The 26,030-nt window shown below is 40.5% G+C and overlaps 1 protein-coding gene across 1 annotated transcript; it reads left to right on the top strand.

Moving 5' to 3' along the window:
- Positions 1 to 16,807: 16,807 nt before the first annotated feature.
- LOC311046145 (uncharacterized protein) lies at positions 16,808 to 24,364 on the top strand. The gene is made up of 3 exons (XM_084058297.1): positions 16,808 to 17,086; positions 20,651 to 20,794; positions 22,755 to 24,364. The coding sequence occupies exons 1-3, from the start codon at positions 16,810 to 16,812 to the stop codon at positions 23,258 to 23,260; spliced, it is 927 nt and encodes a 308-aa protein (XP_083914423.1). The 5' UTR covers positions 16,808 to 16,809; the 3' UTR covers positions 23,261 to 24,364.
- Positions 24,365 to 26,030: the final 1,666 nt, after the last annotated feature.

Raw genomic sequence — 26,030 nt, 5'->3', positions numbered from 1 at the left:
TCCTCCTGTGTATAAAGAGGTTTCCCCTGGATATGAGGAGAGGAGTCCCTGTCTGGTCAAGGAGGAACCACAACTTCCACAGATTAAAGAGGAACCGTTAGAGGAGGCTGATGTGTCAACATTGACCTTACTACATACGGAGGAGAGGTGCAGCACTCTTTCAGGTAACAAAAACAAATAATAAGCACTTTATTGGTATTGGTCTAACACAGTGGTTCTCAAACTTTTTCATGTCAAGGACCCCCAAATTGACGCTTATTAGCCCGCGGACCCCCATTTGAAAAGATAAGCCAGGGACCCCAATAAGAGAAGTTTTTTAGGGCTCTCTAGCAGTGATTCTCAGCCATTTTAATTTCAAGGACCCCCAGTTTGACATGCATTAAGGTACGGACCTTAATGGCATTTATACCGCTGGGACCCCAATTTATATTGTAAAATCAATGTTAATTTAACTCTGAGAGTGTACAAATGGAACCAAATGGACCCGTTAGTACACTCTCAGAGTTACAGACCCATAAGGGTCCATTTGGTTCCTGTCCATCATTTAGCTGGGGACCCCCTGGAACCCCCTCAAGTACCCCTGGGGGTCCCCGGACCCCACTTTGAGAACCAATGGTCTAACAAGACTAAGGGCCTTATCTTCTGCCTGGCGCAATGTGCATTCCCTGTCGTCCCCCTGGCACAGTGTTTAAATTCAAACCTTGTACGCTATGTGAATCAGTTACATTGGAAACTTTGTAGAGATAAATGACCATAAGCTTAATTCCCTACATGGTGATCTGTGTTTGTCTAAAAACGCCCGATGTTTCTGTAGCCTTCTGGTTCAAAGTGTGCACTTATGTATCGCTTTGGCATCGCTTGTCATGCGATTTAGGAATGTTGAGGTAAAGGAAAATAAGCACAACTTTTCCCGAAACACCCTCTCTCAAAAAGGTTTCGCTATCAAAAACATTGTCCATGTGGAATTTTGCACACTCACTTTCTCTCTCTCTCTCTCAGATGTCTCCAGTATGACGGTACAGCACATGGTGGTCGAACCTCAGAAGCGTGGCCGTGGCCGTCCGCCGGGGATCAAACCTAGGAAGCGTGGCCGTGGCCCTCGCAGAGGGGATAAATGTGACCGGAGGAAGAAGAGGAGAGTGTGGGAAGAGGCAAGGAAAGAGAAGTTGAGATGGGAGCAGATGGGAGGACGGGATAGCAATCCAACATGGCATCCAGGTGACAATGAAACACTTTACCTTTGAATTTGAGAGACTTTGTATTTAACCACATTAAAGCAAATTACATTTTGGTACTCCCATCAGAAAATATGTTGTGCCAGGGACATTTTGTCAAGATTTGTTTTGAAAATAGCAGATCTACAAGATTGTACTGTACATCTGCTATTTTCAAATAGCCGATGGAACCATTGGTCTACTCTCTAAGACAGCTCAACATCGACAGCTCAACATCATCTTACAAGTCAACATCATAATAGTAGGCTTACTGTAGTCTTGTTGATGTGACTACTATTACGGTTACTATGGCTGGTATGTGCTATTGTATATGTGTCTGTCTGCTATAGAATATACATGTGTTCTTTTTATAGCTACAGAGCTATAAAGGATACTGTTGAAAGCTTATTATTATTATTCTCTTGATTCTCAAACCTCACATCGCCACTTGATTCTTGAACCTGCCTCCATGTTGAACGTACATGCGCGTTCCCGTCTCCCGACCGTGAACGCCCGTCTATTCAACAGCATGGAGGCAGGCAGGCAGGCTGGCCGGCTAACTAAAACATGCTTAAAAAGTATGTTTCAACCGATCAATTACTTTTTCCAGGCGGCCGGAACTACTGACACATGTGGCATACGCATAGTGGGACTACCCTTTGTTTTTTACGATACAGAACAAGCTAAGAATTGAGCCTCTTTCACACTTTGACTTTCAACACGGGAGCGAATGAGTCCCATTGCTGCTGCTCTGCAGCGAGTGTAGGGGGGCGAACAGTGATGATCACAGATGAGGCTAGAGAGTAGATGTCGGATCATAATAAACATTTAATCCTCTGAAGTTATCGGCTATTTTCACATAAAGTAACGAGTAACGTGGTCATTAAAATGTCAGTGAAATTCCACCAAAATATGGTATGGCCTACCAATAGTCATGAACAAAGTATGAATCCTTACTCTCCCTTAAAACCGCTCTCTGTACTGTACTTATTTTTCTTTGTGATTACTACTTGTTTATATGATGTTTTTGCATTTTAGTATTGTATACAGTATCTGTCGGTCATTAAATGTTTCGGAGAATTGAGTACACAGGACCCCAATGGAAACAAGCCATAGCGCTTTCTTGGGTATAATCCTCTTAGCAGACCTTGTATTGAACGTACTTTCCTTTTTTTTTTGCAAACTGCTACAAGCCAAAGTGCAGTAACTATGTTTTTGGACACACCGACTTATTTATCCCAAAGGTCAAATTATGCCTTCTTGATTTTGGGGGATAAACAACTACCTCAAGAACAGATGTACAATTAGTGTAATATTGTGTAATTAGTGTAATATCAATATCATTTTTCAGTGATTTTTTTTTTCGTGTTTACTGCACTTTGGCTTGGCAGGGCAGAGTAGCCTAACTGTAACGGATGCGAACAGCCACGGATGCGTTCAAGAGTACCGAAACATGGTACCATTCATTTTTAAGTGAACCGGTATTCGGTAGTTCCCGACGTGATTGGGTCGGTACCATTAAAAGTACCGACTTCGGTACTCATCCCTACAAGCTCACTACGTTTATTGTGAGCTTGTAGATCGGCTATGTTTTGGATAAGGATTAAGTGTTTAAATAAAATCAATTCTAGTTAAATGTAATCACATCTAAGTTTTTCAAATTGATTAGAAAAGGATGCACTTTCTATTTCTTTTCAATGTATCGGTCGAAATCGGTGATCATTGGTCTAGGACTCTCCAAAATCGATCGGTGATCATTGACAGTTAATTTTGGCATCGTTCTGGTTCTATTTTATATTTTAGCACGTGACCTATTTGTTTCGTGTTGGGGAGGGAAAAAACAGAGAAAATATATCATACAATGAGATAAGCACTTTGAGTTTGATTGATTGATATTAACACAATTATTAAGAGTACAGAAAGTACAGTCAAATGTTATGCTAAAAGGATAACACAAAAAGCCCCAGGGGCTTGTTTCATTGTAATCCATTGCACTCAATTCATCAGTAATGCATATAATACGTATACAATACATTACAAATTCAATATAAAACATATTGAAATTAGGCTCAGTTTATATGGTATATTTACAGTCAAAGGAGGGGCGAGGGGCAGAGGATTTTACTATCAAGATGTTCCGAGTTAAAAGGTACTTTTTCCATTAGGGTACGGTGCGGAGCATGGTACGGTTCGGTTTGGCACGGTAGAGAACCAGTTCTGCTGGTGTTGCCACCTCAGCCTGGTCCGGTCGTAATCGCGCTGAATCTTGCTGATCGGCCTGGAAGTTGATACCAGGCTGGCCTGGTAATGAAATGAGAAACCGGGCTGATGGGAGGGTTCAAATGACATAGGTAATCACTGACTGGTTAAATTACATGCGGTCGCGGAAGTGTTGTGTTGTTTACTAGCGTCGCTGTCTCGCCGAGCCAGTCTTCCGTGGGATCACAACTACGCGCAACTTTTCGTATTCGCAGCTTTTCGTATTCGCAGCTTTTCTCATTTCTTGTTTCAAGTTATGCTAGAAATAATGCAGTGGTCAGTGGAGCACACGCTGGCGTTAATCGCCGTTTGGTCCAAACCCGACGTCCAAATGGCACTCGATGGCATGACAAGGAATGAAAAGGGCAAATGGTATCGAAGCTAAATGAACAGGGCATACGATGCAAACAGTGCAGAGAGAACATAAAGAAGTTGAAAATCCTGTACAAACCTTTTCCTGTGTCATGTGTATTGTACTAATGCACTTACTGTACATGTTACATGAACCCTAGTGTCCCATTGCTGGGCATGTCATAATCTTGTAGATTGGCTATATTCGGATAGTATCATTACTAACCAGCAGCCCTTTAATAAACCTACAGTACATTTTCAGGTGGGTTACAAGTTTTCAACCATCAGGAAAGTGTACCCATTTATCAGCTACAATTTTATATTGTTCCATTTCAGTTTTTGTCTGCTCATTTATTTGTCATCCGTTGTTTATCCTGTTTGAGTAAATATTACACCCACATGCAACTTGGCTTCCCTATTTTGGCCACTTCACGTTATCAAAAAGGTTATTTATTCAAAAACATGAAATGGGGGCATATAGGGTGTCTGCCCAACAACTACGCTATAGCCTATATAAACGGTATAATTCAACAACAAGTGAAAATAGCCTATCTACAAGCCAAGTATTTATTTTCAGCTTGTATGTATGCTCTTTTCAAATTGTTTTGAAATTTGAGCACTCCATTATTCAGTCTGAAAGCCCTCTCAGTGCAGCCGTTTTCTGAGATGGGGGCGTGGCCAAAGTGGGACTCTTTGGCGATTGGTTCATACTGGATTATCCCGATCCCGATTGGGTTGTTTAGATTTGCGAACGAGAAAGACACGCCTTTTACAGCGTCACTAGACCCTGAATGCAAAGCTAGCGATTTCAGGGGCTGGAGCCAGGCTAGGCAATAGCAATAAATAGAATAAAAAACAAAAGGCAAAGGCACGAAAAAACGGAAGGTTTTAATGTCTTTAAACCTCTTAAACCCTCTATTCTAAGTTACACAGACCTGAGTTGGAATGCTGTCAGCCATGTTTGTTTACATAAAAAAAATGCTGTACCACCCTCTCTGTGGTCTGAATGAATCATACCTCTGTGTGGAAGACTGATTGGCAGTTATATATCATTATATGATTGGTTAAAATGTATTAATGCCTGCTGATGTCAGCACGCATGACTTTATTTTATGTCATCTTGTTAATGTCCCCATTATGACAACAGATGCGGGGGGAAATGGTGGGGAAAAATCTTTTCATGTTGTCTTTCAGGGATGATTTGAGGATCAAAACAAGTGAGAGGGAAGTCGAGTAAATTAAGTGCTGATCATTTATTTTGATAGACAGTTCTACCACTGTTAAAGTGTATTGTTAAACTAGAATGATTGCTGCTGAAATATATAGACATATTTATTATTTAGAAATGTATTAGAACATTTATTTACAACAGCTATAAAACAGAGGAGACACTGCATGGGGAAAAAATAAGTCCAAACATTGAATGTCCCCCCCTCTCTTTATGTGTTTCCTAGAATTCCCACACCTCGCTTTGTGTAAACAAGAGGTTTACCCTGAAGAGGAGAGGAGTCTAGGCCAGGTGGAACCAGAGCTACTTCAAAGACCAGAGGAGGCTGATGGGTCAATACAGACATTGCTAGCAGTGAAAAGTGAAGATGATGGTGAAAACAGAGACACAGAGCCTGTAGCCAGCACCTCAATTGAACACATGAAAACACAAGCTTATGTAGAGGACTGTGGAACATCACAACCAACTAGTGATGACCAGCTCCTCTCTTCACACTGTTTTGAATCTGACATCACTGAAGACAGTGATGAGTGGGAAGATAAGTTAGTTTTAAACACAGTGAAATCACACAAGGCACAACATGCGGAGGGCCATACAATGAGTCATACAAGGGAAAGGCCTTTTACTTGTACAATTTGTGGAAAATTGTTTAAGCTTGAGTGGCACCTGAAAACGCACACGAAAAAAATGCATACAGAGGAAAGGCCTTTCGCTTGTACACTTTGTGTTAAACGCTACCGCACAAAGCGTACTCTACAGTCGCACATGAGAACTCATAGTGGGGAAAAGCCTTTTACTTGTGGAATTTGTGGCAACAGCTATAGATTCATGCGTAATCTACAAGCCCACATGGGGACTCATACATGTCAAGAGCCCATTACTTATGCTACAAAATCACACATAGGTCATGCGTGTACAGTTTGTGGCAAAAACTTTTGTCGCACAGGTCACCTAGAAAGACACATGAGGAGGGCTCATCCAGGTGAAAGGCCCTTCACTTGTACATTTTGTGGTAAACATTGTAGTGAAATGGAAGAGCTAACAACACACACAATGACGCATTTCTGAAATTATGAGGATTCATACAGGGGAAAAGCTGTTAGTTGTCAAAATGGTGCTGTAAAACAGTGGTTCTCACCCCATAGGCCGGGGCCCACTTGGAACACAATCAATTAATTGATCATAACTTGCTCTGAAAATGCGTGTGGCCCACACATCTGACCAGCTGATATTTTCAAGTGGGCCCTGATCCAGAAAAGGTTGAGAACCACCGCTCAAAAATCGTAGTCAATCTGAAAAGTCACTTGAGGACTCATGCGGAGGGAAACCCCTTTAGTTGCAGTTTTGTGGCAAATGTTTAGGTCAATATGAACATCTGAAATTACGAGCGTATACAGATAAAGGTATGGTAATTATAATCCAAGATGACACTGACAAGTCATGGATATTAAAGCAGAGTGATCATATCTGACAATATAAACATGACTTAAACATAAATTAAATAAACAATTTATCTGGTTATCATTTTGTTGTGTATGGAAACCTTTTCAATTTATTGCTGTCAATTTTTTTTTTTGTTCTGACATTTTTTTTGTCCCACAATTTTGCAACCCTTTTTTACCCAGTGCCAATTGTCTTAAGTGATCCTGGGCGCTACACTCCCCCCGCCAGCCTAGGGAACCCAGAGCCGAGCCCATGCCTCCTTCAGTGCATGAGAGCCAACTGGCCTTCTTAACACCTGACAGGTGTTTCCCCGGTAGGACATAGCGCGCGGAAGGAACACGCTATTCTAACCAGTTCCTTTCCCCTCCATCAGGCGCTCTACATGTTTTCGTGAGGGTACCTATCCTAGGAGACACGGCGAGAACTTGCAAACTCCACACAGACAGCGCTACCGACTGCGCCACCGTGCCCCCATGTCAACGGAGTTTAATGCATACATTCACTATGATAGGAATCAAATGCCTGTGTTTTAAAAAATATATATATTTTATTAACTGCAGCTCATAGGTTACTGGCAGAACAATATGAGCATCAGTCTGTCCACATTTGTCAGGTTAAAAAGGCGTATTCATCAATATTTGCATGTAATAATGCTGCTATAAAGTGACATTTTTGGAGCCGTTCACTGTGTTGTCAAATTGTCATGGCACATACTCTATTTGTTAGATGCCACACATGAGACCATTTGGTTGTAAAAACACTGTTTTACATTCTAGAATAGTTTTCTGGGGAGCTTAGTCTCGGACTGTTAAAGGAGCAGTTCACCCAAAAATTACTTATTTTCTATCAATTACACACCCCATGAAGCCTTGCATTTATGGAGATTATTTAGTTTTTGTCGCATTCCTATGCCAATAATTTGATGACCTGGTCATCAGTCAGTAGGAGACTCAGTAGGAGACTCTACAAGTCTCCGGTAGGACTTGTCGCACATTCCGAATAGGAATGTGACAAAAACAAAAAATCTCCATGAATTAAAGGCTTCATGGGGTGTGTAATTGATACAAAATACGTAGTTTTTAGGGTGAACTACTCTGAACGGTGTTAAGAAACTTTCAAATCCTAAAGGATCCCAGCCCGGCCTACTCATCAAGTGTGCGTCCAAAGAGCGAGAAAGATATAAAGGAAAATATAAAGCCCCCCCCCCCCCCCACTACAAGCAGGAATTGTGCATCACAGCGACAGGTGTAATTAATTTGATAATATGTCACATGGTTAGAGGTTCACTGAATCGTCCTAGTGCATGCAGTGTTAGTTTACCAACTTAAAAAGTGCACACGCATCGCATGCAGGTATAAAACAGTGAAAAAGAAGGAAACGTAGACAAATTCAACTCTTCATGTTTGCTAATACATGACAACAGTGAAATCGTTTATCATTAAGCACAGGTAGGAGTTTTCTATTTCACGAAGAGAACATAGTGTGGAAGAAATTTCAACTTAGAGGTCGCAGTACATTGTAAACACCCTCTGAGTCGCTTGCAGTGTCTGTATCTTGTTTTCATACTTTTGATTATTTGATTGATTGAATACTTTATGAGTTTGCAGAAAAAAGGCACAGTTCAATTCAAAATACAAGTTCAACTAAATAGGATTGTAAAGCCCAAAAAAGTCTACTTGTGCCCAAAGTCTCACCATGGGCAAGTCATTAACTCGAAGCACTGCGACTTGTTGCGTGCGTGCGTGCGTGCGTGCGTGCGTGCGTGCGTGCGTGTGTGTGTGTGCGTGTGTGTGTCTGTGTGTGAGACAAGTACAAATATAGCTGCAAGCAGCGATAATACGGGGCCAGTGAATAGAGAGAGAGAGAGACATGGAAACGGAATAGATTGAAGAGAGAGAGAGTGACATGGAAACAATAGATTGATGAGAGAGAGAGATGGAAACATAATGGTTTGATTGGACATCTCAACCTACTGCCATTAACAGGATTCGAACTCTCAACCTTCAGACTAATAGGCTGCAACACTACCTATAGTGCTATAGCTTTGTCCAGGCTGATATTGTCTGTTGAAGATCATAAACTCTTGCCTTCTTTCATGAACCAAGTCCCTGTTTCACTAACACTAAGATCACTCGTTCACAAACCATTTACCAATGAAGAAATTGTACATCTCCTCAGAACCAAAACTAGTGAAAGTAGCCGATCTACAAGCTCACAAACCATGAAAAGTTGTGAGATTGTAGATCAGCTATTTTCAGAATGAAGTACGTCATACGTTGAAAAAACGTACTCTCAAATAAGCATTTCAGGTTATCTTTACCATTTGCACATGTATTCATTGATACAGTCATGTTGTTTGCAATTCAACTTAAATTAAGTCTGCATCAAGTGAGGCTTAAACGGGCGACCTTGAGATTGTGAGGCATTCATTTAAGGGAGACGCCATTGGCCCAACAGACAAGGAACTGTGAAAAAGGAGATCACACAGATGATACAGTTTCACGCAAATAGCTGAAGAATCCTGGGTTTAAGTGTTTTTCAAACTGCTCAAAATTGCGGACAATCTAAGGCCGGAGCTTACTGGTCAAAGCGATAGATGTGTTCCTCATGAGTCAAGGCACAAGTGTAAGCAAGTTTCACGACTTTCGGCCAAACGAGGCATGACTTTTGCCTGTTTAAAGTTTGCATTTTCAAACAATTGCTATAGCGCCCCCCTTTGGCCAATTGGAGTGAGATTGGTTTCAGTGATATTTGGAATGACTCTCTACATTACTGCAACGTTTCAAAGAAATGTGAGTCTTGCATGTATGTGTTAGGGGCAGATGAATAATTTTCATAAAACTGCAATAGTTAAAATCTATTTCCTCCTGGGATTTTTGAGTAATCTGCACAAAACATTTTACACATGAACTTAGGACCTTTGCCGACAAAACAAAAGCGGCGGATTTTCCATAAGTGAAAAAATGCAGAAGTTATGAGCCGATGGCTGTTTTTCATATAATTCAAAATGGTGGGTGATCTAAAGGTCAGAGGTCAAAAGTCAGACCACGAAAGTTGTCGGGCATGAAGAGACGCATGTGTGTATCGAAGTTTCATGGTTGTAGGTCAAACAGGGCATGAGTTGTACCTGTTCAAAGTTGGCACTTTCAATTGAGTGCTATAGCGCCACCCTTTGACGAATGAGTGTGAGAATTATTTCTTGGTAGTTTTTCATGAGCATCTACCATATGGCCGAGTTTCGTAAAAAGCGTATGCACGGTTAAGCCAGAACTGGCAAAAACAAGTATTTTTCAAACTGCTCAAAATTGCGGAAAATCTAAGGGCGGAGCTTAATGGTCAAATCGATACGTGTGTTCCTCATGAGTCAAGGCACATGTGTAAGCAAGTTTCACGACTTTCGGCCAAACGAGGCATGACTTATGCCTGTTTAAAGTCTGCCTTTTCAAAAAATTGCTATAGCGCCCCCTTTTGGCCAATTGGAGTGAGATTGGTTTCAGTGATATTTGGAATGACCCTGTACATTTCTGCAAAGTTTCAAAGAAATGTGAGTCTGCATGTATGTTTTAGGCACAGATGAATAATTTTCATAAAACTGTAATAGTTAAAATCTATCTCCTCCTGGGATTTTTGAGCAATCTGCACGAAACGTTTAACACTTGAACTTTGGACCACTGCCTACAAAAATTTCCAACGGATTTTCCATAAGTGAAAAAATGCAGAAGTTAGGAGCCAATGACTGTTTTTCATATAATTCAAAATGGTGGGCGATCTAAAGGTCAGAGGTCAAAAGTCAGACCACGAAAGTTGTCGGGCATGAGGAGACGCATGTGTGTATCGAAGTTTCATGGTTGTAGGTCAAACAGGGCATGAGTTGTACCTGTTCAAAGTTGGCACTTTCAATTGAGTGCTATAGCGCCACCCTTTGACGAATGAGAGTGAGAATTATTTCTTGGTAGTTTTTCATGAGCATCTACCATATGGCCGAGTTTTGTAAAAAGCGTATGCACGGTTAAGGCAGAACTGGCAAAAACAAGTATTTTTCAAACTGCTCAAAATTGCGGAAAATCTAAGGGCGGAGCTTAATGGTCAAATCGATACGTGTGTTCCTCATGAGTCAAGGCACATGTGTAAGCAAGTTTCACGACTTTCGGCCAAACGAGGCATGACTTATGCCTGTTTAAAGTCTGCCTTTTCAAAAAATTGCTATAGCGCCCCCTTTTGGCCAATTGGAGTGAGATTGGTTTCAGTGATATTTGGAATGACCCTGTACATTTTTGCAAAGTTTCAAAGAAATGTGAGTCTGCATGTATTTTTAGGCACAGATGAATAATTTTCATAAAACTGTAATAGTTAAAATCTATCTCCTCCTGGGATTTTTGAGCAATCTGCACGAAACGTTTAACACTTGAACTTTGGACCACTGCCTACAAAAATTTCCAACGGATTTTCCATAAGTGAAAAAATGCAGAAGTTAGGAGCCAATGACTGTTTTTCATATAATTCAAAATGGTGGGCGATCTAAAGGTCAGAGGTCAAAAGTCAGACCACGAAAGTTGTCGGGCATGAGGAGACGCATGTGTGTATCGAAGTTTCATGGTTGTAGGTCAAACAGGGCATGAGTTGTACCTGTTCAAAGTTGGCACTTTCAATTGAGTGCTATAGCGCCACCCTTTGACGAATGAGTGTGAGAATTATTTCTTGGTAGTTTTTCATGAGCATCTGCCATATGGCCGAGTTTCGTAAAAAGCGTATGCACGGTTAAGCCAGAACTGTCAAAAACAAGTATTTTTCAAACTGCTCAAAATTGCGGAAAATCTAAGGGCGGAGCTTACTGGTCAAATCGATACGTGTGTTCCTCATGAGTCAAGGCACATGTGTAAGCAAGTTTCACGACTTTCGGCCAAACAAGGCATGACTTATGCCTGTTTAAAGTCTGCCTTTTCAAAAAATTGCTATAGCGCCCCCTTTTGGCCAATTGGAGTAAGATTGGTTTCAGTGATATTTGGAATGACCCTGTACATTTCTGCAAAGTTTCAAAGAAATGTGAGTCTGCATGTATGTTTTAGGCACAGATGAATAATTTTCATAAAACTGTAATAGTTAAAATCTATCTCCTCCTGGGATTTTTGAGCAATCTGCACGAAATTTTTAACACTTGAACTTTGGACCACTGCCTACAAAAATTTCCAACGGATTTTCCATAAGTGAAAAAATGCAGAAGTTAGGAGCCAATGACTGTTTTTCATATAATTCAAAATGGTGGGAGATCTAAAGGTCAGACGTCAAAAGTCAGTGAAAGTTGTTCAGCATGAGGAGACGCATATGTGTATCCAAGTTTCATGGCTGTAGGTCAAACAGGGCATGAGTTGTACCTGTTCAAAGTTGGCATTTTCAATTGAGTGCTATAGCGCCACCTTTGGACGAAAGATTGTGAGAATTATTTCTTGATCGTTTTTCATGACCATCTACCATATGGCCGAGTTTCGTAAAAAGCGACAGCGCGGTTCAGCCAGAACTGCGAAAAGTGGCAGAAGTGACAGAATAAAGCGACAGCGCGGTTCAGCCAGAACTGCGAAAAGTGGCAGAAGTGACAGAATAAAGCGAATAATAAAACAGGTCCAGAGCTGAGCTCTGGCCCCGTAATTACATTTACATGTATTACGGGGCCAGAGCTCAGCTCTGGACCTGTTTTGTTATTGGCAGTATTCTGTCACTTCTTCTGCCACTTTTCGCAGTTCTGGCTGAACCGTGCAGTCGCTTTTTACGAAACTCGGCCATATGGTAGATGGTCATGAAAAACGATCATCAAGAAATAATTCTCACAATTCGTCCAAAGGTGGCGCTATAGCACTCAATTGAAAATGGCAACTTTGAACAGGTACAACTGCCCTGTTTGACCTAGAGCCATGAAGAGCCAGATACACATATGCGTCTCCTCATGCTGAACAACTTTCACCCTCTGACTTTGACCTCTGACCTTTAGATCTCCCACCATTTTGAATTATATGAAAATCAGTCATTGGCTCCTAACTTCTGCATTTTTTCACTTATGGAAAATCCGTTGGAAATTTTTGTAGGCAGAGGTCCAGAGTTCAAGTGTTAAACGTTTCGTGCAGATTGCTAAAAAATCCCAGGAGGAGATAGATTTTAACTATTACAGTTTTATGAAAATTATTCATCTGTGCCTAAAACATACATGCAGACTCACATTTCTTTGAAACTTTGCAGAAATGTACAGGGTCATTCCAAATATCACTGAAACCAATCTTATTCCAATTGGCCAAAAGGGGGCGCTATAGCAATTTTTTGAAAAGGCAGACTTTAAACAGGCATAAGTCATGCCTCGTTTGGCCGAAAGTCGTGAAACTTGCTTACACATGTGCCTTGACTCATGAGGAACACAAGTATCGATTTGACCATTAAGCTCCGCCCTTAGATTTTCCGCAATTTTGAGCAGTTTGAAAAATACTTGTTTTTGCCAGTTCTGGCTTAACCGTGCATACGCTTTTTACGAAACTCGGCCATATGGTAGATGCTCATGAAAAACTACCAAGAAATAATTCTCACACTCATTCGTCAAAGGGTGGCGCTATAGCACTCAATTGAAAGTGCCAACTTTGAACAGGTACAACTCATGCCCTGTTTGACCTACAACCATGAAACTTCGATACACACATGCGTCTCTTCATGCTCGACAACTTTTGTGGTCTGACTTTTGACCTCTGACCTTTAGATCTCCCACCATTTTGAATTATATGAAAAACAGTCATTGGCTCCTAACTTCTGCATTTTTTCACTTATGGAAAATCCGTTGGAAATTTTTGTAGGCAGTGGTCCAAAGTTCAAGTGTTAAACGTTTCGTGCAGATTGCTCAAAAATCCCAGGAGGAGATAGATTTTAACTATTACAGTTTTATGAAAATTATTCATCTGTGCCTAAAAATACATGCAGACTCACATTTCTTTGAAACTTTGCAGAAATGTACAGGGTCATTCCAAATATCACTGAAACCAATCTCACTCCAATTGGCCAAAAGGGGGCGCTATAGCAATTTTTTGAAAAGGCAGACTTTAAACAGGCATAAGTCATGCCTCGTTTGGCCGAAAGTCGTGAAACTTGCTTACACATGTGCCTTGACTCATGAGGAACACACGTATCGATTTGACCATTAAGCTCCGCCCTTAGATTTTCCGCAATTTTGAGCAGTTTGAAAAATACTTGCTTTGCCAGTTCTGGCTTAACCGTGCAGTCGCTTTTTACGAAACTCGGCCATATGGTAGATGCTCATGAAAAACTACCAAGAAATAATTCTCACACTCATTCGTCAAAGGGTGGCGCTATAGCACTCAATTGAAAATGCCAACTTTGAACAGGTACAACTCATGCCCTGTTTGACCTACAACCATGAAACTTCGATACACACATGCGTCTCTTCATGCCCGACAACTTTCGTGGTCTGACTTTTGACCTCTGACCTTTAGATCACCCACCATTTTGAATTATATGAAAAACAGCCATTGGCTCATAACTTCTGCATTTTTTCACTTATGGAAAATCCGCCGCTTTTGTTTTGTCGGCAAAGGTCCCAAGTTCATGTGTAAAATGTTTTGTGCAGATTACTCAAAAAACCCAGGAGGAAATAGATTTTAACTATTGCAGTTTTATGAAAATTATTCATCTGCCCCTAACACATACATGCAAGACTCACATTTCTTTGAAACGTTGCAGTAATGTAGATAGTCATTCCAAATATCACTGAAACCAATCTCACTCCAATTGGCCAAAGGGGGGCGCTATAGCAATGTTTTGAAAATGCAAACTTTAAACAGGCAAAAGTCATGCCTCGTTTGGCCGAAAGTCGTGAAACTTGCTTACACTTGTGCCTTGACTCATGAGGAACACATCTATCGCTTTGACCAGTAAGCTCCGGCCTTAGATTGTCCGCAATTTTGAGCAGTTTGAAAAACACTTAAACCCAGGATTTTTCAGCTATTTGCGTGAAACTGTATCATCTGTTTGATCTCCTTTTTCACAGTTACTTGTCTGTTGGGCCAATGGCGTCTCCCTTAAATGAATGCCTCACAATTAGGGGTGTGCCGATACACTAATTTCACGAAACGATACGATACGATATTTGGCTCACAACTTCGATACGATTTCGATACGATACGATACGCACTTTTTTTATTATGAAAATATATGGAGGAGAAAAAAAGAAAATGCAAACAAATAATTCTGTTTTTGCATTATTCAGACATGCAAACTTGTAGCTTTTCAGCTACAATAGCCGTTTTGAATCCAAATAGTATGACACCTGACCCGAAAAAAAAACATGTTGTCACTCTTTTCACTTCGGGGCCGTTTGCATGCCTGATTATTATGATTGTAAAAAAAAAAAAAAAAATTTTTTTTTTTTTTTTCAAAAACAATATTTTTTTTTTCCAAAACGATACATATCGTCGCGAAAACGTATCGCGATATATCGCGGGACGATATATCGGCACACCCCTACTCACAATCTCTAGGTCGCCAGTTCAAGCCTCACTTGATGCAGACTTAATTTAAGTTGAATTGTCAACAACATGACTGTATCAATGAATACATGTGCAAATGGTAAAGATAACCTGAAATGCTTATTTGAGAGTACGTTTTTTCAACGTATGACATACTTCATTCTGAAAATAGCTGATCTACAATCTCACAACTTTTCATGGTTTGTGAGCTTGTAGATCGGCTATACTTTCACTAGTTTTGGTTCTGAGGAGATGTACAATTTATTCATTGGTAAATGGTTTGTGAACGAGTGATCTTAGTGTTGGTGAAACAGGGGCTTGGTTCATGAAAGAAGGCAAGAGTTTATGATCTTCAACAGACAATATCAGCCTGGACAAAGCTATAGCACTATAGGTAGTGTTGCAGCCTATTAGTCTGAAGGTTGAGAGTTCGAATCCTGTTAATGGCAGTAGGTTGAGATGTCCAATCAAACCATTATGTTTCCATCTCTCTCTCTCATCAATCTATTGTTTCCATGTCACTCTCTCTCTCTTCAATCTATTCCGTTTCCATGTCTCTCTCTCTCTCTATTCACTGGCCCCGTATTATCGCTGCTTGCAGCTATATTTTATTTTAATTTTTGCCTATATCTATACTTATCTATCTATCTAACTATCTATACACACACATGTTTTTGGTTACTCCACTGCGCCCTCTATAGAAATGGTCAATGTAATTTTTCTATTGACCGTATTTTTCCTTCTAGTGAAATATTTTCTTTTCTGGCCAAAAAGTGTATTTTAGAGGTGAGGTGGGGGGGCTCAGAGTGTTCCCACTAAGTAGAGTAGGCTTTCAAAACCATAAAACCGTCTTTGTTTTGGTGAGTAGCAATAGCGTATTTTTAATTTTTACTACAGACGATCGCTACGCAGCCTGTGGTGCATGCGCAAAGGCTCGAAAGTCCCATAGCGTTAAGGAGAACTCCTTCTAACGCTATGGACCCATAGGTATATGGAGCAGAGCTGTGCCATATCTATCTATCTATCTATCTATCTATCTATTTATCTATCTATCTATCTATCTGTGGTGGAAAGTAGGCTAACTAAGTAAATGTACTTAAGTACTGTACTTAAGTACAATTTTGAGGTACTTGTACTTTACTGTATTTCCAATTTCCAATACTTTTACTTCTACTCCACTACATCTCAGAGGCAAATATTGTACTTTTACTCCACTACAATTATTTGAAAACTTTAGTTAGGCTACTAGTTACTTTGCAGATATAAATGATTACATTATAAAACATACATTAACCACTTTAGCCCTATTTTATACCAATGCTATTTGAAAATAGCCGATCTACAAGCTCACAACGTGTAGCATCGCGACGCGTTGTGAGCTTGTAGATCTGCTATTTTCAAATATTTTAGTACTTTTAATTTTGACACTAAGTACATTTTGATGCCAACCTTTGTACTTTTACTCAAGTAAATTTTGAATTCTGGACTTTTACTTGTAACGGAGTATTTATATATTGCAGTATTGATACTTTTACTTAAGTAAATAATTTTAGTACTTTTTCCACCACTGCTGCTATCTATCTATCTATCCATCCACAATATTTTCTTTCTTCAGTGACAGTTACACACCTCCTCCACTAGATGGCAAAAAAGGCAACAGTGACTCTGGATCCTTTACGGCACATGCGCGAAAAACTTTGACCCGGAACTGAACTGAACATTGAAGTAATTTCCGCCGCGTTGCCTTGCGTTGTTGTGTTGTTGTTTTTTCACGGCGACGAGAAACAAAGCACGGTGAAAAATGTCACATAAAATGTGTCCAAGAGAGTATCTACGGCTGTCTATAAATGAACACATGACGTCGGTGGGAGAGGAGATATTGTGTGTTTTGGAAAAACAGCGTGATGTTTGTGTGAAGCTTAATGTCAGAGTGTTTGTCAGCGAGCGTCTCAGTTTGGCTGCAGAGTTGATGTTCAACCTCTTCCAGAGAGAGATAGAGACACTAGAAACTCTGCTGGAGAGACGAAACAAACTGCTGGACGACATTTTACAGCCACGCATCACACTACACAGAACAGGTGGGTTGAGCTGCATTTTAAATACATGTTTACTGTTTATTCTGGTTAGACAGTAGCTTAAAGCGGCTACACATCGGCTACGGTAGTTTTCTATGAGTCCGTCACAGTGGTGTAAAGCAGAGGTCTTCAACCTTTTCAGGCCAAGGACCCCCTAGCTGAGAGAGAGATGAAGCAGGGACCCCCTCTATATTGTATAAAATTGTGCTTTCAGTTTAAAGTGTTTTTTACTTAGTCTGCTATTTTTTCCCTCTACACCTATCCTCTTTGCCAAAAATAGCCGATCTACAAGCTCACAACGCCTTGCAGCGCGAGGCGTTGTGAGCTTGTAGATCGGTTATTTTTGGCTAAAGTTCTCGTCAGAAAAGGGATGTGAGGGTTCAAGTGGTTAAGGTAAAAAAAAATAATCATATCCCACAAAGATTTGGTGGACCCCCTGTAATAACTCTGAGAAACCCCTTGGGGTCCCGGACCCCCTGTTGAAGACCCCTGGTGTAAAGTAACTAAGTACATTTACTCAAGTACTGTACTTGAGTACACTTTTGAGGATTTTTTACTTTACTGGAGTATGTCCAATTGTCTATACTTTTTACATTACTCCACTACTTCTCAGAGGCAAATATTGTAGGTAGGAAGGTTTTCCCCAGAATACAGTTGTTGGAGTTTAAGTTATTAAATGTGTAGTTCATTTCAGTACTTGCATAGTACACATAAAGGCTCATTCATACTTTGTTGCATGCAGGGGTGGAAAGTAACTAAGAGATTTACTCAAGTACTGTGCTTAAAGTAATGCTAGGTAACTTTTTCAATAAAACTAAAGTTAAATTGTATATCTTTTGTGAGTGGCAAATGTTTCACAACACCCACTCCATGAATTTCACCCCCGAAAGCCTTTTATTTATATATTTTCTATTGAACGTTGTCGGGGTTGACTGTCCCGCGAAAATTACGTCATCTGGCCGGAAAATGGAAGCGGAAATGCACCGGTTTCCTGTTTGGCCAGGAACTACTGCACCGGTTTCCTGTTTGGCCAGGAACTACCGCGCTAATAACAAAAAGGAAACTCACGCTGATTTTAAGAGATTGTATGATTTGAAGAACAAAAAAAAAAAAAAACAGAAAAAAAAACACAGCTCACGGTAACTAAAGCTCCACTGGCTAAGAGAAACGATCCACAGATCGTATAAAACAATTAAAAGAACGCTTTTTGAAACGCTTCCGGTGAAAACGAATGGAATTCTGGGTAACGCAGTAATAAACAAACGGCCTGCAGTGACGGTAATGACCAGCAGAGGCTGCTAAAAATCGTTTTTTTTTTTTAATTTGCACTGTACAACTTTAAGTACAATTTTGAGGAGTATTTCCAATGTTCAGTACTTTTACTTCTACTCCACTACATTTCAGAGACATATTGTACTTTTACTCCACTACAATTATTTGAACACTTTAGTTACTAGTTACTTTGTATATTTAGATTGTTATTACAAAACATACATTAACCACTTCAGCCCTATTATACATTTCGGCCATTTTAAAATAGCAGACCTACAAGCTCACAATGCGTACGATGAGCTTGTAGATCTGCTATTGCTATCTGCTATTGAAACGGGACATTCTGCATGAGTACTGTCTACTTTTGGTACTTAAAGTATATTTTGATGACAATACTTTTGTACTTTTACTCAAGTACATTTTGAATTCCAGACTTTTATAATACTGTATTGATTATTTTAATTAAAGGAGAGACACCATGAATTAAAAAAAAATATTTGATATTTAATATCATATGGTGTATGTCCCTCAAACCATTTTCAAAAGGTTTGAGCCTAAATCAACACTCAGATATACTCATCCCAAGTCAATTCTCTCAGGCTTATAAAGCACTTTCAGCTGCAATACCAAAACGTCCAGTTGGCTAGGGGGGTGCTGTACTGCGGTACTGAGCAATTCTGTCTGTCAAAATACATGGGCAGAAAGTTTGGTGAGGTAAGCAAACTTGCCATTCTGAGATGGCCTGTTCAGACACGCCCATTCTGAAAATCTCTGAAATGAGAATGAATGACTGAATGTTAAAAGAAAATATTTTTTGGGGTACAAGAGACACTGGGGAGCCAAAAAAATACAAAAAAAATAAAAAAAAGTGAAATTCATGGTGTGTCTCCTTTAAGTAAAACATGTGAGTACCTTTTCCACCACTGGTTGCATGACCCTTTTAGACGAGTATTGTTTGGGGAAAAATTACATGATTTCAACTGAACGAGAAACTGTATGAAAACATGGGTGATCATAACACGACGAATAAATGTCACCCAGTGAGAAAAGCACCTTGAGGTGTTCTGCCGATGCAGATTCAGGATTTTGTTTATTACTTTTGGTTTTTCCAGATACATTATCAACATACATGAATATAACCATGATTATAGCCATATAATATCAAACATGGGTTTAATATTGCAATTTCTCAAAAACAACAATTTTTTTTAGGATAATATTTCCCTGGGACTCATTCAAATGACCACCAGTGATTCTACATTGAAAACCTAGCAACATCACTGTCCACGTCCTCCATTTCGGGATCTCCGAATAACAAGACACACATAATTCATCCACATGGAATGAAAAAACGTCACATACAGTATGCATGTCACCACATTGACGTCATTGCAGTTTTTCAAACACTTCCGGACTCTTTACTCAATCTCCCTCGCAAGTGGAAACGCACGATCGGTGCGGAACTGCATGGCACGTTACTCTAATGGAAGCGTACCTAAACTATGTTCACTTGCATTTTGAGGATAGGAATTAGAGAGTATGTTTTACCCCCTGTCCGTCCGTCAGTGTGTCCGTTGGCCCGGTCACTGCGAAACTGTGCATACTCCCTGGATGCCAATTCAGAACCTCTGCCCCAAATGTTTGATATTATTATTATTTGATATATTACTCCTACAGATTGTATCCAAACGTCATGCAAATCAGTACACAGTATCTATAGTCATGTGATCAACCCGGGTCTGTCCGATTTCCCAGATTCCACTCTCATTGGCTAAGGTTGGCTTCCAAACTTTACAGGATTGGTCCGTTTTGAACAAAATGCCTCAAATCATGAACGCAGCTTGCGATTTCCATGAAATTGCACACACACGCATTCCCACTACGAGGAAGAAATGCCACCCTTTTCACATTGGCCTGTTATAGCGCCACCAGCAGGTCTAATTTAGCTGAACACATTTTTGGAATAAAATGCCTCAAATCATGAATACAGTGTCCGATTGCTGTGAAAGGAAATGGCACCCTTTTCACATTGGCCTATTATAGCGCCACCAGGAGGCCACAATAACATACCTGACCTGGCGGAGACCTGTGCTCCGAGGAGCATTTTTTCTAGTTTTAGATTGGTTTTGGTAGGGAGTCGAGAACCTTTATGTCTTTTGGTAGGTTATTCCACATTTTGGTGGCAGCATAGTAGAATGCATTTTTGCAGACATTTTGAGGTCAGATGATCTCCCTCTGGTGTTAGGCTGTTCTACTGATGCTATCTCTTCTCTCCTCCTTTGTCTGTGTGTAAAGAGGTTCCCCCTGAACATGAGGCTGAGGAGAGGAACCCCAGTCTGGTCAAGGAGGAACCACAACTTCCACAGATTAAAGAGGAACAGGAAGAGGAGTCGATATTGACATCAGTACAAACGAAGACCAGGTGTGACACTATATCAGGTAAGGGGATCTCATTATTAGTACTTAACTCATTAAAGGAGAGTTCCAGTAATTTTAGGTGTTTGCTTTGATGTGTAACTAATCACTCACCAACATACCAGGGGCAGTTGACTTTTTTCATAGAAGCCCCTGTTGTCCATTGTGGAGACCCCTTCCACTGGCATAATGGAGTAATGCGGATAAACACAAATCTCCTATTATAGCAGCTCCAAAGTTTTATTTTTTTTCCACTGATCCTCATTATGCAGTGTACTGACACTCAAACATGCACTGAAAGTCCCTTATGAGCTGCCGTTTATGCAGAACGACGTGAAGCTAGTCCTCGGTGTTGCCAGATTCTGTGAGAGCAACCAGCTCCATGCTAAAATAGACGATTTTTGTTTATCCGCATTATGCCAGGGTCTCCACAATGGACAACAGCGGCTTCTATGAAAAAAGTCAACTGCCCCTGGTATGTTGGTGAGTGATTAGTTAGTCATCAAAGCAAACACCTAAAATGACTGGAACTCTCCTTTAACTGCCAGAAAAAAACATGCTGCCCTTGCCAGCGATTTCCGAGTATTTTCACTAACCTTTGAAAAATCCAAGAATAGTATTCTTCACAACGATCCGCCCGCCGATCACTTTAAAAGACGTAGGGGGGTCTCGTAGACTCAAAACTAAATGTGGCGCCGCGATAATCCATTCCATAGGTATGGGCAGTTTAATGAGGGGTGGTTTTTATGGAGCCCCGGAGTGGCCATTGAAAGAAAACGATATATAACGTGTGGCCACGGATTACCATCTCGTTCCCACAAGTAACTATCTTGTTAACTTGTGGGAACGAGTTACTCGTACTTAAAGGGCAAGACCACTTTGGTAGAGGTTTGGGTTGTGTAGTTACCTTGCCATGGTGTAACTCCAAAGGTGGACAAGAAATCAAAAATAATTGCTCCATTGATTGGAAATTGATAATTCAAAATATGCTCCTCATTGACTTACATTGTACGGTCAAACAGATCTCAAAGTCACTCTTTTAGCACATAAACGAACGAAAACAAAGTTGATTCAGACAATATAGAACATCACCAAACCCAGTACTGTTTTTTTTAAATAAAAATGTCAACTTCCTGTTGATTTTGCCATTTTTAATAAGTAGAAAACCTGGACTGGATCTGCGGATCCGGATCCAGATCTTCAAATAGTAAAATCAACAGAAAGTTGACATTTTTATTAAAAAAATAAACAGTACTGGGTTTGGTGATGCTCTATATTTCCTGAATCAGCTATGTTTGGGTTCATTTATGTGCTAAAAGAGTGACTTTGAGAGCTGTTTTACCGTTCAATGTAAGTCAATGAGGAGCATATTTTGTATTATCAATTTCTAATCAATGGAGCAATTATTGTTGATTTCTTGCCCACCTTTGGGGTTACATCATGGCAAGGTAACTACACAACCCAAACCTCTACCAAAGTGGTCTTGCCCTTTAAGTAAAAGAGTATTTTTTCCACCACTAGTATTAATATTGAAAAATCAATAATATACACCATAATACAAAGATAACATTTCATCACTAGTGGTCCTTGAGGGGGTTCCAGGTGGTCCCCAGCTAAATGATGGAGAGTTGGTGACCAAATGGACCGTTATAGATCTTTAACTCTTGACAGTTTAAAATGAAACCTTATGGGTGCATTTGGTTCCATTTTAAACTCTCAAGAGCTTGTAGATCTAAAAAAAAAATGCTTTTAGAAATAAAAGCTCTCAAGAACTTGTAGATCTCTTTAAAAAAAAAGCTTGTATAAAATAGGGCTAAAGTGGTTAATATCTGTTTAAATTTTTAAAATCCTTCTCTCGCTCTCCAATGGTTGAAATTATAGCTACAGTCATGTATGTTCTGATGATCTGAAATATCTTTTTTGAATTGCCAAATTTGAAAATTATTATTTGTAAAAGAAAACTGTGTGTTTGTGTGTGTGTGAGTGAGTGACTTCTGTTTGCAGCCAGGCAAACGAGGAGGCAAGGTTCTGGTACATGATGGATACCGCTACCAAAGAAATAAAACAAAAGGTGCCAAAATCTACTGGCGCTGTTGGAGGAGGACCTGCAATGTCTTCATGCAAACCTCTGTATTCAACATGGATGAAGATAATCCACATATCAACATTTTAACCATACCAGACCACAATCACCAGGATGATGGTGGTGTTATTTCAACCGCTGCTATTGTACAGAGGATGACTCAGGCGATCGAAAATGACCCAACAAAGCCTGTGAAGAGGATATACGACGAGGTCGTCAGAGATGCTACAGATGATGAGAACATACCCAAATTCAACAGTGTTCGTTCCATACTGAACAGGAAGCGTGCTTCGCTTTTGCCTCCAATCCCACACGGTGTAGATGAGGTTTGTGTTGAAGATGAGTGGATGACTGAATTTAGGCAAAATTATTCAGAGGAGAAGAGAGACTGTGTTCGTGGCTACTAGCTGCACTGATCCATTCTGTTCATTGTTGCCAAATCTGTTTATTATAAGCGACTTTGGTATTGTTTTTCTGTAAAATAGATTGTACATATTGGGGGTCCTTGCTCTTGGCATGAAAATGTTTGAGAACCACTGCTCTAAAACAATATTAGACAATAAAGTTTGACTGACCTGCCCTATTTTTTTATTTTGGGCTTCTTTTTATAGACTTCGCTGCTTGTTTCTGGCAACACTTCTGGCTACTGTCTAATAACAAAGCTAGCTGGCTCCAGAGCTGGCTCCGTCTGTGAACCATGCCCCCTGACTAGGACGGTGGATAGAACTTTCTGTTACAGAAATCCATCTAAAATACCACACAACTGACCGCAACTATGACCGCAAGTTAGAAACTCAAAGTGGTTATAACGTTAAGCACAGCTGTTAATAATGCAATGTAAATACCAGCACCCGTCAATGTTTTGGTATCGGGTCAGAGTATCGGGACCTTTTCCAAGTACCTTATGGAAGCTTATGGAGGCGAGTTCAGAAACTGGGGCTAGCAGGTGCATACTGGCACTCAAGGAGCATCCAGAAGTTTATGGCCATTAGATACCTGCCATTGGCTTTGGTGAGGCAAAACTTCAGGATCCTGGCAACTGACAGAGCTACAGTACGGCTGACACGGCGCTTCCCCGCTGCGGCTAACTTCATCCAATACATGGAGTGCAACTACATCAGAGAGGGTGGACAGGTTCCTCCACCATTATGGAATGTGTTTGATAGAACGTCGGGCAATAAGAGTAACAACTTTGTTGAAGGTAAGAAGTTAGAGCCGCCATCCATCACTCTGGATCTTTCTGAGAAGCCTTAAAGACGAGCAGCGGCTGGTCGAGGTCAGAACAGCTGCAGCAGACCGGGGAGAGCCTCGTCTACCAACAAAGAGGAAATGGAGACATCTTAAGAGAATTTCACGTCTGAAGTGGGAGTACAATCACGGGGAGCGCTCACTGACCGAGTATTGGGATGCGATAAGCATTCGGTGCACAATTTTGTGTGAAAGACATTGTTTAAAATGCGTTTATCTGTAGGCCAACTGTTGAATAACAATATTCTTTTATAGGCTAGTTTGAGTTTTGATGGGCCTACTATTCTGGCCTCAGGTATAGCCTATATCTGATTGAAGTTTTTTTAATGATTTTGCCTGTTTGTTTTTTTCCCTTTTTTGTTTTCTCCCTCCCCATGTTAAGAGTCTTTGAGTACCTAAAAGCAATATAAATGTGAGATTATTATGCAAATGAAGATTGCTACTTATTTTGTAATTGCTTGCGTGGACATATTTGGACAGACTTTACATGATTCAATGGTAATATAATAATAATAATAATAATATTAATAGTAGTAATACTGCTACTAATAATATAATAATATTAATAACAATAATAATACATAATAATGATGATATAATCTACATAATCCTACTATAATTCTAGTAACCTCACGGCGGTGGTGTCTCGGTTGGTTTTGGTTGGGGGGACATGCGTCGTTGCCAGGTTTCGCGAGAGAAACAAGCAGTAAACAAGGCCAAACCAAACGAACCCTACAAGCAACGAGGTCTATGAAAAGAAGGCCAAACGAAGCGCCTTCACACATATACCTTGCCTATTGGAAAACAGCCGATCTACAAGCTCACAACGCGTCCCCACACCCACCTGCACTTTCACAACCAACGCCAAAACACAACACCACCAATATTACCACTACAGCGCTTACAATCGGCGGACATGGCAACACCGACGCTACACCATAGACCCCGCCCACTAAACACTCCAGATTCTTTTCGCACACACGCTGCACATTAGCTCCATAAAGAACCTCTCACTCCGCTGCGAGATGAGGTTCTATGTCGTTCTCTTCCAGGATCGAGCGAACGTCCGCCAAGGCTCCGCTGTTTACCCTTTTGTATACATCGTATCCCAAAACTAATGGTAGATTCTAAACCGCACGGATGTTTAAGGTTTGGTCGGCTGCATAATATTTTAGGTCGCCAGCGAAACTACCCGTTTAAATCGCTTATTTAGTCAGCCTGTGGCCATGTTTCCCATTGGAGCCAAACCGGGAGCAGTACTGGCAGCGGACGTAGGGGGGTTTTTCGGGTTGAATGGGAAACATGGCCACAGGCTGACTAAATAGCCTGAATAAATAAGTTTGCCACGGGACCCGGGCCGGGCGAGTAACATGCCTACGCCATTCTCCGTGCTGTGGGTGGGGGGGGAGGGGTCCCTGGCATATCTATCAAATGGGGGTCCGCGGGCTAACAAGTGTCAATTTGGGGGTCCTTGACATAAAAACGTTTGAGAACCACTGCACTACACAGTACAAACTCACTTTCGATCCCTGATAAACTGTCTGTTCTCGGCGCATAAGCCAAACTGCACATTTTGGGTGCTCATATTCCCCTACTGAAAATAGCAGATCATCACGCTCACAACGCGTCGCCATGCGTTGTGAAAATAGCTGATCTACAAGCTCACAACGCCTCGTGATGCGTTGTGAAAATAGGGAGATGGAGAGAGAGAGAGAGAGAGAGAGAGGGACGGAGACAATACTCAAATACCTTGAGTAAAAATACTTCACAGTACTCAAAATGAGTACAAATACTTAAAAGTACTGAAAATGAGTAAAAATACTTCAAAGTTGAAAAAAAGAGTAAAAATACTTAAAGATTGATAAAAACACTAAAAATACCTAAAAGTTGAGAAAAACTGTAAAAATACTTAAAAATAGGGGGGCGCCA

This window comes from Gymnoscopelus microlampas (assembly GCF_963454915.1).
Source record: "Gymnoscopelus microlampas genome assembly, chromosome: 5".
Taxonomy (NCBI): Eukaryota; Metazoa; Chordata; class Actinopteri; order Myctophiformes; family Myctophidae; genus Gymnoscopelus; species Gymnoscopelus microlampas.
This window is presented reverse-complemented; position numbering and strand designations above follow the sequence as displayed.